Genomic DNA, 18482 nt, shown 5'->3' on the forward strand with positions numbered 1-18482 from the left:
ATTCTTTTTGCTGCTTCTTTTTGATGCTATGTTAATTTACAGTTTCCACTGAAGAAGTTCATCTCACGCCGGAGTCGTCGCCTGAGCTGACGAAAAAATCGTGGTTCGGAAATCTAATGACTACGGAGAAGGACGAAACATTTACGGTGTTGGTCAAGGGGAGACCCCTGGCGACGGTGAAAGCCCAGCTTATCCATGCTTTCCTATCGGTAAGAGTTTAGGTCAAACGTTAAGCCGTACCTTCTAACCCCCCTTTTTGTTTGATTCATTCACAGATGACCGAACTGTCACACAGCGTCCTTTCGCCGATGTCGTTTCGTGTGGAGTACAAGCGGGGCGGCACAGGGCCGACCATGTTCCAGCGGCACGTACGGATACAAGTGGACATCAATACGATCTGCAAGCAAGGCGATGTGAACGATATGTTGTTCGCCATCACGTTCACCCTGATCTCCGGCAATATTCGACGTTTCCGGCGCATCTGCGAACACATCCAAGCGCAGGTCTACTCGAAACGCTACCCGGCACTAACCAGTCCGACCAATCAGCTCAACAATAAGGTTTCCACGAGTTCGGTCGCCGAGAGCATATCGTGCGGGTCGGATTCGAGCGATCGGGTGAACTACAATAAGCACGTAAGTATAGTCAGTGCGTTTGAGGAGAAGTTACGCGCAAATTTTAATATCGCTATTTGATTAACTCCGTAGCAAGAGTCGGACATTGAGACGGAAACCTTCTACGATAACAGCAGCATTGGAAAGGCGAGACGATCTTCGGCTACGTCCTCTAACAAGAATTCCGTCTCGTCGGACGAGATCGAGATTAAAACCGTGCGATCAAGGTGAGTCAACAGATTTTTTGCCCGGATATGCTGGGGTTTTTATTTTTACCAAGAATGAGCGTAAAATCCTTGATAAATTTTAATAGATTGATTAGGAAAATTCAAGCGCGTAAACTGTTTGATTAAATTAAAAAGGGAACTGGACAGAAAGTCTGCTGAACATGTGATAGGCTAATTTAACTAGAACGATTCATTCCACCAGCTACTCCGCATATGGGTGGAGCATGGGAGAGAATGGTATAAACAGTCAAAGAAACGGCGATGGTGTTAGATGATAAACAAAAGCTAACGAACGAACTGCTTCTCACTAATACTTTGACTGAAGAATAGGACATGATAAATACGAGGCCTTCGACCCACGTATCAAATAACCCAATAGATCTGGAAGCGCTTACTCCGAACCACCTCCTGCGAGGAACGATGGAGGTCCCAGATTTCGATATGGTTGGAACAACAAAATCAGTTGAAGTTTTGCTTGAAGTAAGTTGAAAATGTGGAGACAGACAAACGCTTAAGGAGCCTGTACAAGAATACCCGGATGAACCAAAAAGATTCGTGTGAAGGAATCCTGCAAAGGATTCGCACAGATTGCCTTGCTTTAGAACCAGGACTCTCACATGACAATCCAACAGTTGAATCCCCGGGATATTTACAACTCCTAAGCATCCTCTAGATTCTAAAAAACAGGAATCCTGGTATATTAGTAAGGGTATGCTGACGAAATAGGATATTGTATAGTTATAGTTGACGGTCGTTTTCGGTGAAATTCGTGAACAAAAATGTTATACCTCATTCGATCATTCTTTCTTAATTTCTGGTCCCATAAACTAGGAATTTTATCAAAAGGGAAATCTTCGGAAGAAGGTGCTACCTTTTCAGGAGCAGCATGAGCTTTACTGCCTTCCATGACCCGACATAAAGAGAAGGAAAACCTAGTCACAAACGAGCGCAAGGTGGAAGCAGTGATGAGCATCTCTACGGCGGTATAATAGAAGGAAACGGAACGAGCCATTGCCGATAATGCAAGAGTACGGTTTTCCGAATAAACTGACGCTGCTGATCAAAGCTACCAAAGGAAGCTATCAAAGGAGTGATGTGTTTTGGGGGCACTATCGAAACCCTTCGAATTGCACAGAGGGTTGCGGCTAAATCGCTATTGAAGGTGTGATCTAGCGAGCGGCCATCGAAACGGGAGGATCTTCAGCTAAAGTAGCCAACTCCTTGCCTTCCCAGAGAACTTCGGCATCATTACTAGAAAACTTGGGACAGCGGAGGCAATCTAAACCAGATTACAACCGGAGGCTAAGAGGAATGGGTTATAAATCAATGCTTCGAAAATCAAATATATGGTTGGAAGAGTCTCCAGAGAAAATAACGTTCACCTCCCACGGACAGTGACTATTGACGGCGATGAGCTCAATAATACGAGTAAGAAGGTTAAACGACGCTTCCCATCGCAAGACACGCCGGACGACTCTGCAGTGAAATCCGTTCTCTTCACGAGCCGCACCGGCACCAGGAATAGAGGGGCTCAACGTGCTAGATGGCTCGACCAGGTTGAAGCCGACTTGCGTGTATCGGGACACGCAATGAATTGGCGGCGAGTAGCCCAGGAGCGAGTACAGTGGAGAGGATTTTTGATACGGCAAGAGTTACCCCGGCTCTCGGCTGGTAGAATAAGGAAGAAGTAAGCCTTCTAAACCCAAGACGTTTATAAAGCCAAGGCTTTGCTTTTACTCCGAATCACCTCATGCCAGAAACGATTAAGGCCCCAGATTTCGATATGCTTGGAACAACAAAATCAGCTGAAGTTTTGCGAGATGAGCATCTCTTACACTTACGGCTTGTTGGTCGATTATAAATTTGTGACATTGTATAGAACTTAAGTACTCACATTAGCGAACATGAAATACGCGTATATACGAATGTTGCACTCATTTATTAACCTGAAAATTTCTGAAACAGCTGGAGGATTGGAACTTTCCGGAGAATCCGAAAACTATGCCGAAAAATAACAATTGGTAAAGTTACTCCGATTGCCCTATACCGTAGAGCGTAGATCATATATTTCGATTAATTTTCTCATCCTCTTCAAAATTCAAGCGCATAGCTTGAGAATAAGCTGGCATTTAAACCACAAGGCCGTTGTTTTTCCTGTTATACATGAATGATGTGAACTTTGTCCTGAATTGTTGAACAAAATCTTACGCTGACGAACTGAAGCTATACTACAAACGATTCCGATGTCTCGATCGCTAGTTGGCGCTTAATTTTGAACCATCAAGGGTAGCACGTATCAGCCTAGTCACTTTTGTTGGAAAATCATATTCAACATAATCCACCACAACTCATTTCGTTTAACTGAATCGTACATAGTCTTAAAGTCTATTTTATATTTTTTTTGAGTGTTTGAATGATTGTTCGACCATCCAATTGGCCATGACTGTTCGACTCTCCCATTGTTTCACCTTCAGCACACAGTCAGGTATTCCGCAGAATGGATTTGGACCCGTGAATTGAGAGTTAGAGCTATAAGTTCATTCCCCTCATTACCGCAATGACCAGGAACCCAGTATAAATTTACCGAGTTCACTTAACTTAGTTGCCGTAAGAAGCAAATGCAATCCCAGACAATTTTTTATAAGCATTTAAACGCTTTAAAGGCTTTTAGTGCCGTTTGGCTGTCACAGAAAATGCAGATATTAGCATGTCTGTCCTATATCCTTTTAAGACAGACGTTTGTACATTCTATTATAACTGCTATCTTTGCCTGGAAGACTGTTGGCCAGTCTCCCATAACTACGGATATTCTTGTTCTGGGGCTGGGGTGCTGGAGTACCCGTTTTGAATCCCATTTTTGACTCGTCGGTAAAGAACTTGATTGAACCACTGCAAACGCTAGGTCCCCCCCTATCCCATACTGAACGTGAGGGTTCGTTTACCGTGTATGGTATGGGATGTCATAGTTGGTTCTATCTTCCATCCAATGACTGTTCATTTCCGCAACTGGACCAACAGGTAGAAGATTTAGGATACTCAAGTGGCCGGTTTTATCCCCGTCGAGGATTGTCTTCAATCGTTTAAGTGTTAGGGCGCTTTTCTTAACCTCTAACTGAATATGTTGATTCAGTTTTTGGAGCGTCTTATTAGAATACGAAACCTAGCATTAAATTGGATAAGTTTTCTTCTTTTTTAATTTTATGTTGATTCAGGCTCAGGGGTAACAAGTGAGGGATAGCCTCTCAAGCCTTTAAAGGTGTGCTTTTCATTGATCCTGTTATGGCCATACATGCTAATCGTTGAAGTTTGTTCAAATTTTTAATAGCTGTGGCTTCCTTAGTTTTTGGTCACCATTTTAGAACATACCCATAGCCTATGGGCCACAGGACAGTGATTTCCTTGCTAATTATTGAATTTAAGTGTTCGTTCTAAGATAGTTTAACGCCTAGGATTACTCTAAGATATTTAACTGAAACGCTACATTTAATTTTTTCTTCCCCAAGATGTAAAGACTGTAATTTCAGTTTCTTCTTTCTTGATGCAGAGGCCTTCCCAAGTAACAAATTCAATTTTAAGATGCACTTGAAGAGGTTTCCAGCATTTGCTCCTTAAAACCGAATATAAAACTTGCAATTCTACAAATCTGCGATAAAACACCCATAAAACCCTTATAAATCTGGGGAGGCCCACACTAAAGAAGGTTCTCAAGAATATTTCTAAAGGTCCTTTTAAAACTTGTAATTCTTATCGATATGTATTTATAGTGACTTCCAAGAGTCAGTTGAAACTAAAAGAAAACCACCACAAGTGGTGATGATTTTATGGTTGTCGTCTCAAAGAACACTTGCAAGACATCATACACTTTTCACAGTCTTAATTTTTTTAAATTGACTAAAAGCTATAAGAGAAAAAGAGAAATTCACAGAGATTTCCGAAATGGATGTAAATGAAAATTGAAAATAAAAGCAGCTGCTTTGTTGTCAATCAATGAGAAATTTTTCATGTCACGCTCAGTGTGTCGATGTTTTGTGACATGAAAGTTAGAAAATTTTAACGCGCCGGTTATTTTCGCTAGATTATTAAAAAAATTAATTAATAAAAAAAATTCAATAATTTCATGAAGAAGTTGACAGCTACCAAATTTTTAACAAATTGCGGCAAAAAGTCTTTTAAGTGTCCGAACATTTATTTAAAAATATAAGATCACTTATGGTATTGCATAACAACATATTTATAAACGCCCATATGTAATTGGCTAGAATTTCAAAAGTAATCAAAACAGTCCTGTTCGCCATTTTTTCAATGGTTTTATCTAAATCAACCTCAAACCGCTTAATAGACTAACATTTCTTGCACAAGACAAAGAAAAATTTTCCAAGAGGTCGATAAGTTTATCTATACTTGTTGTATTCTTGAAGAAGACAAGTTGTGCTTGAACAAGAATTGTTTGAATTACTTAAGGGGACCAATTTTTTTGCAAGATAATCATTCGCCGAAAAACGTCGATTAAATCGAACAAACATAATCATTCTCGTATAAACAAAGAAAACGTCAACAAAGTGTCAATGTAAGATGTTTTTTGTGCTGGTGGTTCACCTACTTATATTGAGTTTAATATTTTTTTAAGTACAGCAGACATTATGATTACCCATATAAATTGATTTTAAAAATTAAAATAGGGCTGCACGGCAGTTACATGCGTAAAGTTTAATCTGCAAAATTTTTCATATGCTTTGTCGTTACAATCGTCTTTAAAAAAAATATGCTGCAACCCCTTCGAACATTTTCCCAACACCGGCTAATGACCTCTATATTCAGTTTAAAAAATACAAACAACGCTACAAACCGGCACCGGCACCGCCTCCGCCAAAATACAATCGAACCATATTTTCTAATAACATACAAATCTACCATTGATGCATTGTCACCGGCATAGTCTTTCCTCAGCTCATTTGGAAATCTTCATTGTTTCGCTGTTTTTTCATACGAAATCTTGCTAAACTTTCGATTAAAAGATCCATATTTGTTCAATTTTCTCCTGCTTCAGATGCCCATTTTGACAGATCAGTTGTTTACGCTCGAATGTTCTTTCTTCAGAGTATGATTTCTCTTACAAGAATATAGCGCTTTAAGACGGTTTTATGGTAGCATTGTTCAGACAAACCAATCTTGCAGAAGAATGTCATAAATTTTTGTCAAAACTATTGCTAGGTTTTAAGGAGCGTCGTTTTTGAGCAGAAATCAAGTATCCTTTAAAACCACTTATAAGGTGAATTACACTTATTGATATTTCAGTTTTATGCGTGTTTCTTCAAGTCTCCTTCAATCATACTTCAGAAATGTTAATCATTCACTTGAGGAAAAACATTATAAAACCTGATAGATTTTGCAATGCTCTGATAAAACTACTATAAGAAATGCATAAGACCAATTTGCTGTTGGATTGTTACTTGGGTTCTTTACTACATCAAGATAGTGTAAGGTTTAAGATGCTCTGCGAGGCCACCCACCCATTGGAAAATGTGTCTGTGATAAGACAGCGAAGCTTCGTCCGACATGTGCCAGTCCAACCTGGAGATAGGCGCTCATGACTGGCAAAGCTATTCCTCTTGCCAACAATCAGCGGAAGCATGAGTGCCTCCTTCCCTGTCGGCATACGATCTTAATTTCCACCGGGGTTGGTTACTCGATATCCGCTAAGGTTGCTCGTATTCCGGCTGGTACCACGAGAGGTACACTCAAAATAATCCGCACATAACTAATGGAAAATTTCCATATGAAAATCCTTATAATTATGTGCCACATATAAACACAATCCGCCCAGAAGTACACATGAAAATTATATGCATATGAATAGTATGTGCAAATTTTAAAGGTAAATTTTAAAAACACAAATGGTAACTGTTTGGCACATAAAGTTCATTTACACGGCGCATGGAAAAAATCTATGTGTGAAACACATAGAAACTACACGAAAAGTTTTCTCAGTGTAGGAGTAAGAGTTGTTGGACAAGAGGCTAAGGACCACTACGGGGTCTGTTTTATGCCTACAGGTACGCGTAGCACTGATGGAATGTGTTATTCACCTGCTTGACTTCCAGGTCCGTACACCTGGAAGTTGTTCCATCGCTTGACACCAGCTGCTGTATAATGGCTATCCGTTGTTTCATGACTATGCGGGGTTTACCGCAGTGTATCATGACCAATAACGGGACTAACTTCACTGCCCAGATAACACAAAATCGTAATAGAAAGTTCACATTAAATCGTGTTCATGTCAATTTCACATTGCAATTGTATAAAGATTAGAGTATGTTCAATCGAAGTGAACAATCAGTTGTTTTGCAGTCGTGCGTGTCTTCATATACAATTCATGACTGTGAATTATAAAGCAGGATAGACAATTGCAATATTTGATTATATCTATATCATATATTCAGGAGTATTTAGTTGTGTTATAAAAACTGCGCAAAATAGAATTACAAATAATTGTCAAAATTTTCGCACGTATATCGCCTCCACTTTGGTACATATATGTTCTTATCTAGCGTGGAATATAACTTTTTCGTTCAGTTATGATGTCGTATTTCTCAGTTGCAATCGAGATATACAAACCAAATGGTTTACTGGGTGGCGCGGATCAGGAGCTGAAGAAGCTGATAAGAACTCTGGACCAGCCGCAGATTGAGGATTATTTAGGCGTACGAGGCGTGGAGTGGAAATTCATTCCACCTGGTGCTCCCCATTTTGGAGGTTGCTGGGAGCGTTTGGTTCGCTCCGTAAAGTATGCTCTTCGTGCGATGCTGCGAGAAAATCATCCAACGGATTTAGTGCTGCGAACTGCTTTGTGCGAGGTGATGAATATCATCAACAACCGACCGCTGACACATGTCCCAGATGATCCCCTGGAACCTGAACCGCTATCGCCAAATATGTTGCTGCTAGATAGAAATAACTTCATCCAGTTTGATCACGAGTTTGATGAGCAGGAGCTGGATTGTCGCGCAGCTTACAAGCATTCTCAAAACTGAGTATCGCCCGAGTTAATTAGGAGTCGCAAATGGCCTGACAATAGGAAATACCATGAGAACTGTGTCGGCGATTTGGTAATGTTGGTGGAGTTGGTTACGAGCAAATCGAGTGTGTACACAAGCGCGCCGATTTGTGCAACCATTCCGTGACACGACTCGGCGCGCTTGTACACACTCGATTTGCTCGAAATGGTTCCGCTGCGACTTGAACAGGACTTTATCTCTCTAATCTTTATTTCTCGTTCACACTTTCGCTTCAGATATTCCATTTTTCTTTGCTCCGTTTTTAACCCCAGATCTTGCTGAATCTGCAACGCAGCCAGTTGCTTTTCAGCCAGGATTCTATCCCTTTCCATTGAAACCTTCAGTTCATCTTCCTGGATTTGATCCTCCAACTCCAGGGCTTTGAGTTGACAATCATTATCGCTATCTTTGGAAAATTGGCTTCTAACTGAACGCCTTTCAGGAGAGGCAGCACAGTTCACAGTACAGTGAGAACCAGGAATAGACTTGTTCTCCGTGGTGTTATCAATCAACTGGGGCAAACAACATTTGTCCGGCTTGTGCTTCCGGTTCAACTTGCGGATTGTGTACTAGAGTACGAAACATACTGGATTGTTGTGGACGTTCTACGACAAAACTTTCAAAACGTGTCGGCAGGACACCTTGGTTTACTCGACTTGAGTGGCGAGGCGGATTTTGCACATAAACTGGCAGAAGTTGACTTCTTCCGTTATTTGCTGGGGAACTTCAAGGCCACAACTTGAAGTCAACAGCACACTACACTCAAAATATTCTGCACATAACTAATAGTAAATTTCCATATGAAAATCCATATGATTATCATGAGCCGCATATAAACACGATGCTTCCAGAAATACACATAAATATTATACGCATATGAATAGTATGTGCTAATTTTTCGCTTGCACATAAATGATTACTATTTGGCACATAAAGATTATTTACAGGGCACATTGCAAAAATCTATATGTGGGACACATAGAAACTATACGAAAAGTTTTCTCAGTGTACTTCTTACCGAAATAATTTATCTAATTTATATTTAACTATTTGCAGATGTTGAAAGAAAAAACTTAATGAATTCACGAGCTTGAGAAAACTGCTTTTTGTCCAGGCTTCAGATTGTTCGAGAATGTGGAAAATTTTCATTTCGCCTACTGCGATCACCAAACAACTTCTGTTGCCAAGGACACCTGTTGTTCCGGCGCCGGCATGGGAACGTTTACATTTTACGTACCAGTGTCGCCAACAGTATGCGTTATCCAACCATTTATCAGTCGATTGGTCTGTTGAATTAATACAAATCCACGGTATGACATTCTGGTACGATTTCGAGAACGCCCGACCTTAGACAGGAAATTTGGAAGCTGTAGAAAATCAAAATCGGGCGACCCTAGAACTCATTAGAAAACGGAGACGTTTTATCGAGGGATGTGGCGATAATTGCAGAAATTTTGAAACACCCATGTCCAGAAAGCACAAGGGTCAATTTGACATGTTTCAAGGTTTAAGTTGCACGCTCTTGGCGAGATGAATCATGTCTGCTCTTACCCCAGAGTCATTGAAGTACGCCAGCAAAAAAAAATGCTTTAGGAGCCTTCATGTTAATACGCTGACGGAATGGGACTGTACGGTTATGGTTGACGATTGTTTTTGCATAGGATAAGAAAGTGGATAAGAATGTTCGATCATCGAAGCCTCGTTCGATCATCAGAAGAACTGGGGACTGAAAAGTGATGTTTTCACCACTTTTTCGTATCGTTAACTAGGAAATTTATCAAAGTGAGAATCTTTGGAAGACGGTGCTACATTTTCTGAGGCAGCATGATTATCTTTAATAGCTAGACATGGCATGCAATGGTACAGCGATTTTCAGCAAACTAGTCAACTGCTATGTTTCACAGATGACTTCGACGTTGTCACTAGAAACTTTGCGATGGCGCAACTGCTAACGAAGGCTCCCACAATAGCTTGCAATTCTGTTTCAAGAAGTGCAACATGAACTGAAGTAATTGAGCTTTGTGTGGCCAGTCATTCACACGGTTCACGTTTTGGTCAAACATGGGAGGCTGACGTAAACTCGGTAAAATCGCATCTTATTGGGAAAATTATAATTTTTACAATTTTCAAACCGGGTTGGATAGAAGTCTTCTTGAATTCGCTACATTCTGCTTAACGGGAAACTAGCAGTCATTAACTTTTCGTCGGAAAGCCCAATTTCGGAAGCAGTTTTTGGTCCCAAAAGGGTGGTTCTGTTTATAAAAATGTATTCACTGCATTCTTCTTGCCAATCTGAACTCTGAGCATCTGAACATCTGAAATCTGATCTGAGCAAATATATTCTCGTGAATAAAATTTTTGTTTCAAACAAAAAAACTAGTTTTGAAATTAGCAGAATCGATGACGACTAATTTCACCTTAAGGACCATCCTTGTGTTTTTGTCTTGACTTTTATAATGAGGTTAAGAATTTCATCAAGCTTTTGTAACGGTAGTTTTTTTTACGATTATAATAAATTACAGTTTTTACAAAAAGAGGAGAAATTGAGTTCGAATCCGGTTATAATTGGCTCCTCTTATAGCTTCGTTCGATCATCCAATTTGGGAAAAGAGGAACGATACACATACTTAATAGAGAAGGGCGGGGCATAAGTGCGATGTTGTTATGCAAAATAAATTCTTCATTCTTCTAATCAAATGCCGATTGGCACTTTTACCCCACTAGCGGAGCAAAAGTACGAAACTCGAATCCATGAAATTAGCACAGCAGTAGCTAACAAAACCATATTATCTTCAATCTGCGGTATGTTTCGGAATAAGGAATATTCTCAATTTACACCTTTCCCTATTTTGCGCTGGTGTATTGCAGCCTCCGTCAGATCGAAACTTGTTCAAACATTTGTTTTTTGTTGTTTTCCTTCGGCCAACATCTGTAGAGCACAGTTTTCTGCAGATCTTCCATTTCTAGTATCTGTAATATAGTGCCTAAAGCTATATATAATTAGCTATACATTTTTGCCTCGTCCATGAATCGCACTTTTGCCTCGTCTGTGAATCGCACTTTTACCCCGCTAGGCGCTTGACGGGGCTTGGTTAAATTATGGAAAAGCGAAATATATTTTGTAAATTCTTTTCACCGTATTTTCAAAACAGATATGTGAGTGATGTAAAACGCTGATTCAAATTTTCAGCAAGTAATATCCTAATTTTCCGCTCTTTCCCCTTCATGTCTTGTCCCACTCTGTTTGGATACTATAAACAGCTTTGTTTCTTTACTTTGTTCTACCTACGGAGGTGACCGTCTTATTGACAATATTATCAATTTGCGTTGTTTCCTTTAAGTTTTGGGGGAATCGAAATATTTGAACACATCAAGCAGCGTTTACAAAGAGCTTAGAACAAAGCCACATAGTTCACTACATTTCTTCATTGTTTCCTTATTTTACAGCTCAGAATCGACGGAACGTGACCGGGAGCGCAGCGCCGAACGAACGGCGGCAATGTCCGGTAGCGCGCTAGTATGAGAGTTATTTCTCTGATAGGATTTACCGAACACCATTCCCGTCGACGGTGACGATTCGGTCGAGTCCCAGTCTAGAAGTGTGCTCCGCCAGCCACAGCCACACCCCTCGTCACCGTCGATGGTGGAGGCAGATGCAGAACCTTTTGGCATCTATGGTACACTATCCGTATCTGCTATTGGTAATGATCCTACTGCTCCTACCAGCGATCCCACGCGCTTTCTCGACCCTGAAGCTGCGAGTGATGAAACCGCTGCGGCCCTGCAGGGCCCGGCAGCGACCTAATCGAATAAAACGAGCAAACTAGTCAAACCGTTCAAGAGAGACGGACCCGACGGCGTTTATGTCCTGTGTTTTCAGTGAAAAAAAAAAACAGTCAGCTATAAATACTTGCTAGGCTTATGACAGGTAATACAAAGTTACGAACATTATAAACACTAAAAGATGTAAAACTAAACCCATATTATAATTTTTTTCTAATATGGGAAAAATCCCTCATCCAAGCAACCATACCAAAATGAGTTTTTAAGTTAACAGTGCAGTCTATGTTTAAAGAGTGAAAAACCTTAAATTTTCAGCTAGTATTCGGTCAATGTGTTAACAAAGAGACTTGTTTTTTGATTCAAATTATAGGAAATAAAGAAAAAACAAAATAACATTTTCTATAGCTCGAAACGTATACAGGCAGAGTGACCGACATGCTTTTCAGAATGGTAAGGATTCAAGTACAGAAACAGGAGGTAAACAGAACCACCAATCACAGAAGAAGCGATAGGAAAGCAAACAGAACAGAAAACTAGCCAACACTATTGCAGAATCAAACAAAACCGTAATCATAACAGAAAACAAAAATCAGTTACTAAAAACCGACTGCAGCTGGTGTAAACGTAGAGTGGGCTTTCGAAACAAACCAACCAAGCTTTTATGGTACGCACACACAAACAAGAGTGAAACCCCAGAAGGAATCGAAACGAACAAACTATATTCAACTCACGTTTATACACTTTCACACTGACACACACACTCACACATGAGACAAACTATGTAACGAGAAAGAAAAACGCAGGGCTTGCTAGATTTCTAGTTTTCTTCTGATGAAAAATTGATCACAATTTAGGAAGCGAGCGGTAAATATGGTATATTCGATTCACCAAAACTAGTAACTTTCAAAACTTAGTAAAACGATACTGTAACGAATCAATCTTTTTACATAACAAAGCATTATTTTCGTTGTAACAAAACGACAACTAGTAATCGCCACTGTTAATCATAAAGCATTCATCGCTGATGGAAAACAAACATTCAATGTATAAGTAAGAGTGAAATTGCTTTCCGTTTTCCAGTTTATAAATTCCAACGCATTCAAAACTGTTTGAGATTGTATCATTTCCCGGCTTGCATGTAATAAACACATAACCTATATGTAAATGAGAGAAAGAAAGAACGGGAGAAAATCAAAGAACTAAACGCTTATTAGTTTTTACGCTATATAGTTACAGAAAAAAAACCATGATTGACACATCGCATCGGCTTACCTTTAGATAAAAAACTAAACAACTAAACCAAAGTGAAGAATCATGATATACTCGGGCGGGCTGGCTGGCTGGGGGAGAGGCTCGCGGTAACAACAACAACTACACAGCAAATATTAATCAAATATCGCTTAGTTAGTATAACTTTCTATCACATTCGATGCAGAATCCGCCACGCATTTAGAACTTACTAAAACTACATTCACGGAAGCAGCGAAACATACAACACACACGTATAGAGGAAACAGAGAAACAGAAGAACAGAGGAAAAACAACAGAACAAGCCAGTTTACTCATTCAAAAGAAACAGGAAAAAAAACTGAGAACTTCTGAATAATTGTGAAATAATTTTCATAAACTGCTATATTAACTATTTATTAAGAATCTAAACAAAGCAAAACCAAGAAACTCACTCCTAGTGAAATGTGAAACAAAACACAAGCAAAAAGCGATCGATCGTGAAAATGTTGAACCGACAGGAAAACGTTGAACGGTGAACGCCATCTTGGACAAGACAATTGGACAAGGCACTGTATAAAAAAAATAGCGAGCTAATAATTGAGTGTAACGCATAGTGGAGTGTGGAACAGGGCAAAAAAAAACTGCAAAGCAAACTTAGCAAGTAGTAAGGGAAAAGAAAGGAAATTTGGATGAATGCGCGCGGAAGTGGGGAACCTAAAACCTAATTAGGAATGTGCACATGAATAAACAGGAAGATAAAGCAAGCAAGCAAAGTAGCAACAACAAGCAAGTAAGCAGCAAGCAGAGAGGCTGACACTGTATAAAAAATGAGTACCATGTTTTGTAAAGATAAGTATTATTGTTCTCTAATGACAGGAAAAGACAGAAGAAGAAGAAGAAGAAAAATATACATTTGACATACACGCGCTATGGGGAAAAATCAGTAAGCATTGAAATTGTGTTTTATTTTTGGCTTCGAACAAGCGAACTGTCAAACAACGGTGTTGCTAGGGAGTTTGTGCCACGTGTTTTTTGAGATGAATTTTATTAAGAACCGGTTGGAGCGTCGGCCGGATCCACTTCCGAAGCCACAAGTGTTTCGTCACATTCAACCGACTTCCAGTCGGGGAACGACACGAAGGTAAGTCGGTGCCTTATTGTTCTACAAATTGACGCTTTACGGTTCCATTTCCACGTGGTGGACGAAAGCATTCATGACAGTTTGAATGAAACGCTGGCGGCCGGTGAGCCGTATGTTGTGTGCGCCATTGCGGAAGGTCGTGGCCATGCCGTGCTGGAGGTAGGACTGGCCGCAATTGATGTATCAGCGCCGGTGCTGCGGATGACCCAGTTTAGTGACAACTTTTGGTACTCGAACGTACTAACTTCGCTGAAGGCACTGGATCCGGCTGTGGTAAGACGAGGTTTACACGATCTTCCCTTAGCATAATCTTTTTTTGTGGGAATTAGATCTATTTCAGCGAGCATTCGCTGAACAGTCAATCATCGACCTTGCCGGGCGTCATACGAGGTCACATGCCAGCAGTTCAGATCGTTCCACTTGCCAGACACTTTTTCAACGATGTTAATGCCAAAAAGTACATGGAAGACTTTTGCAGTTCGAGTTATCGGCTGTTGAAGGATTCGATTATTTCCAAGTACTACGGACTGGCGGCAATCGGGGCCCTTCTGAGGCACTGCTTCGAGAGTAACATACTGCGAATTGCTTCGAAATCTTTGCAGTTTCGGTACCTAAACAAGCAGAATACTCTGGCAATCGACATTGAATGTGTTGGGCATCTGGAGTTGATCTATTCGCTGCAGAAGGTGACTGACAAGCACTCGCTGTATTGGCTGTTGAACCACTGTATTACCGGTGTTGGAAAGAGACACTTGCGAGCCAATCTGCTGGAACCCAGCTGCTGTCAACGCAAGCTGGAAGCTCGGTTGGAAGGCGTAGCGGAGCTACTCGCAAAAGCCGATATTTTGTGTGGTGTTCAAAGAATTCTTCGAGATCTGGTGGATATTGGAGGACTCATGAGACTCTCGGTTGATGTGGATGTCTTGGTGAGTTGTCATTTTTACTGATAAATCGTCGTTGAGTTGGTTAATTGAGTCCTTTTACTTAGAAAACTACCAAACAGAATACGATACATGTTCTTAATCAAGCCTGTACTTTACGCAGCGCTTTGCGCTGTGTTCCGGAATTGAACTTATTACTGACGCCAACTGAATCCACGGTTCTAAAAGTAATCAGGCAGGCGTTAAGTAGTCCAGTTTATCAATTACTTTCGAACAAAATTGGTACGGTCTTAACTTCGGGCGAAAGTGTTTCGTCAACCGCAGACTGTCACCGTCTATTTCTGGTGAAATCCGGGGTTTGCTCAACGCTGGATGTACTTCGAGGACTGTACTCGGAAATGATCGACGAGATTCGTGGTAATAATTCAGTTTGTCGGTTGATTCTATCGATTCAATCACTCACCTTTCCATGTAGAATACATTGCCGTATTGTCTCGAGATTACAGCATTCCCCTGAAAATGTCCTACAGCCGATCGCACGGCTTTCACATTCAAACCAATCTGAAGCAGAATGGAAATGCACCTCCTCCGAACACTTTTCGTGTTCTGAATCGAGCCGGTCAACGTTTTAGCTTAACTACCGGACATCTTCAGGTGTTGAACGAACGAGTTAATGGAATTATTGGAGAAATTGAGACCGTCAGCTATGTCACCATCAAAGAACTGATCGAAGAAATCCGGCTGGAAGTGGACCACGTTTACATACTCGTAGCACACGTAACCGACCTGGATTTGCTGCAAGCGCTGACTGTCGTCAGCCAGACCAACAACTATTGCCGTCCCACCTTCGGAAGATCAACTAAGGTGGTAGCCGCACGCCACCCGTTGCTCGAAGCGTACGGCGAGAACGAAAAAGTTATCAAAAACAACATCGTAAGATCCACCTCTTTGTACGAATAGGAAAAAATACATCCCAAAAATTCCAACTTCTTTCAGATAGCAACCCCGGAATACAACGTATTCATCGTAACCGGACCGAACATGAGCGGCAAGACGGTCTACATGAAGACGATCTGCCTGCTGCAGATTATGGCCCAGCTGGGTAGCTACGTTCCGGCGACCCGGGCCGAGCTGCGCATTGCCGACCGGTTGATGGCCATTTTCGGCGCAGCCGAAAATGTCGAACAAGATGCATCCAACTCGTTGCGGATGTCACGAAAACTGGAGATCATCGGCGAAAGTTTAACCGTGAACAGTTTGGTAGTGATCGACGAGTTATTTGGGGACACTCCGTGTCCCAGCACGGCTAGTCCTCGCTGGAAACTGCTGGAACGGGTTGTTACGTTTATCGATTTTCAACCCACGGCTGATTGCAAAAGTTTAGCTGCCATTGGGCGACCCTTCGTTTACCTCACCACTCACTGTCATGACTTGCTGCGATCGCTGGATCGATTTCACAATGTGTCACAGCTCTGTATGCAAACGGAAGCGTTACAGGTGGACGGCGTCAGCCGTTTGCGCTATAAATACACGGTAAGTGAGGGTAAAACGGCGGAGAAGAACTACGGCATTTCGTTGGCTAGATGCGTTCGCATGCCGGAAAGTGTGATTCTGCGAGCGGAGGAGATCAACAAGCGCTTAAGCGCTGAATTCGCGTCACACAACACGACTACGTTGAACAGCACCTTATCGACAGAAGCCAATCGAACCCTTTTTGATAAACGCCTTTACGAATTGTATGCCCAGGTGGCGTCGGTACTTCCAACTGCCGTTGACGGAACCTACGTCGATGATGAACGTTTGGGCGAACAATTGGAGCAACTGTTGGGTGAATTTGCGAGTTCACTGTCGCCGGATGTTGTTCGCTTCCTGAAGGAAACTCCGTTGGAGATGTTACTTCGGCAGAACGATCAGACGATGCAGTGGAGTAACTCCACGATGCCCAACACACCGAGCGAAACGAGTGACAACCGAGCAACTATGGGAAGTGAGCATTTCACGGTTAATGAAACTGAGTTTTCGAGTCAGGAAAGTTCAGACGTGTAACTTAGAATTGGATTTTTCAGATTTGCGCAGATTCTCACAATTGCTTTCACGTTATCAAGATATTTTTTTCGTTCTTGACCTATATGTCCAAACACACAGAAAGACGGTGAAAAAAACGATGTTTGCGAAATTTCCGGAACTGCAACAATAAACGATACGGTACATGACTTGCGAACCTCAAAATGATAAGCCAAACAAACCGGTTTGTTGAACTGACTACTAGAGACTACACAATCCGCATTATCACGGCTATTCACAGTTAAAAGTGACCCAAATGACCAGCGATTCTGAACCAGTTCTGACCGGTTCTGGCAGAAGCATGTGCAAACAACACAGTATCTGCGTAAGTACAGTTCGGACTGTAGCTCATTGCTGCTGGTGCGTTATCAGCTGAATACGGGCTACGATTTCTGGCAATCTATTGACTATTTCTACACTTAACCGCAGGGTCATCGTGTGAACCAAGAGTAGTGGTAGGCAGTCGATTACTGCCCTGCTCGGCAACTTCGTTCGCATTTATAGAAATAATCAAAATCTCGTGACTAAATTGTACCTACATCGTTCTGCTAACATACGTCAACGAGGCAAAAGAACAGTAGGCATAGGCCACTTTATGCGTGTTGTAGAAACCTTTGCATACGTCAAACTGATTACGATTACACCGGATCCAGGAAGACTAGTTTGAAGTAAAATTGGTACAAAGCGGAAGGTTTCAAACCAAATTTTCATGCTCATATTTTAATTTTTTTTTCTATCTGAGATGATTTGAATTAATTAATATTTCAAATGCGTCGTACTTCCAACGTTTGAAGTATTTGCCGCACAATGGCCGTTCATTAAACTTTCTGACACTCCCCGCCGTGTGATCCGGCGAACGGGAATCGAACAGAGAGCAATGATGTTCAACAAAAGTAGCGAACTCCTAGGTTTCGCAGACGACCTTGACATCATTTCTACAAACTACTTTGGGACGGCGGAGGCAGTCTATGCCGAACTAAAAATGGTGGCCTGGGAGAATTATATTAAATATCAAGCAAATATATGGACAGTGACGGACAGCTACTATTGACGACGATGAACTTACACGGTGTAAGGTAGCTTAGTGCAAAAAAATCCTTCTACGCATATGGCCGAGTCTCATTCGTTACAGAATTATTAAACAGTTTAAGTTTTCGGTTCTGTTTGCCTCAATTTAGCTTTAGTACAAAAACTATGCTAGCTAGATCAATTCTGTTACTTTCTTTAAATGAAACTAAGAAAATTGTGTATTGAAAATTGCTCTTAAATCTCCTACTGTATGAAATTTAGTTTTCAGATGAAAAAAGCATTGAAATAAGTGTTTTCATCAAATTTCTCCTAAAATGGTGTGATAAAACTGACTGCAAGAAACAACCCCCTTTTTCTTCATTTGAATGTGTCTACTTCCTTTGTCAGATCCTCTCCTGTTATCCCCCAGCCACTTGTAAATCTGTCCTTTTGATAATCCCTATAAATTGACACAAAGC

At 41.1% G+C, this 18482-nt stretch overlaps 2 protein-coding genes across 2 annotated transcripts in view; both read left to right on the top strand.

Annotated features, from left to right (window-relative positions):
- LOC128738985 (serine/threonine-protein kinase BRSK2) overlaps positions 1 to 11419 on the top strand; it is a 45250-nt gene extending 33831 nt beyond the window's left edge. Inside the window, exons 11-14 of the mRNA XM_053834510.1 lie at positions 43 to 209; positions 276 to 635; positions 708 to 841; positions 11344 to 11419. Of these exons, the coding sequence (XP_053690485.1) occupies positions 43 to 209; positions 276 to 635; positions 708 to 841; positions 11344 to 11419 (737 nt within the window). The remainder of the gene's footprint in view (positions 1 to 42; positions 210 to 275; positions 636 to 707; positions 842 to 11343) is intronic.
- Positions 11420 to 13946: 2527 nt separating this feature from the next.
- Positions 13947 to 16977, top strand: LOC128738987 (mutS protein homolog 4-like). The gene is made up of 6 exons (XM_053834515.1): positions 13947 to 14050; positions 14119 to 14323; positions 14380 to 14976; positions 15039 to 15348; positions 15407 to 15864; positions 15928 to 16977. Exons 1-6 carry the CDS (start codon positions 13947 to 13949, stop codon positions 16975 to 16977), a joined length of 2724 nt encoding a protein of 907 aa, XP_053690490.1.
- Positions 16978 to 18482: the final 1505 nt, after the last annotated feature.

The sequence above is a fragment of the Sabethes cyaneus genome, chromosome 2, assembly GCF_943734655.1.
Source record: "Sabethes cyaneus chromosome 2, idSabCyanKW18_F2, whole genome shotgun sequence".
Classification (NCBI taxonomy): domain Eukaryota; kingdom Metazoa; phylum Arthropoda; class Insecta; order Diptera; family Culicidae; genus Sabethes; species Sabethes cyaneus.

What these genes read in the sequence shown, in the direction of transcription:
- LOC128738987 (XM_053834515.1), top strand. Translation starts at nt 13,947, where the DNA reads ATGAATTTTATTAAGAACCGGTTGGAGCGTCGGCCGGATCCACTTCCG. An exon ending in AGGCACTGGATCCGGCTGTG is followed by an intron (nt 14,324 to 14,379) that starts GTAAGACGAGGT and finishes TGTGGGAATTAG; the next exon opens with ATCTATTTCAGCGAGCATTC. An exon ending in CGGTTGATGTGGATGTCTTG is followed by an intron (nt 14,977 to 15,038) that starts GTGAGTTGTCAT and finishes CCTTTTACTTAG; the next exon opens with AAAACTACCAAACAGAATAC.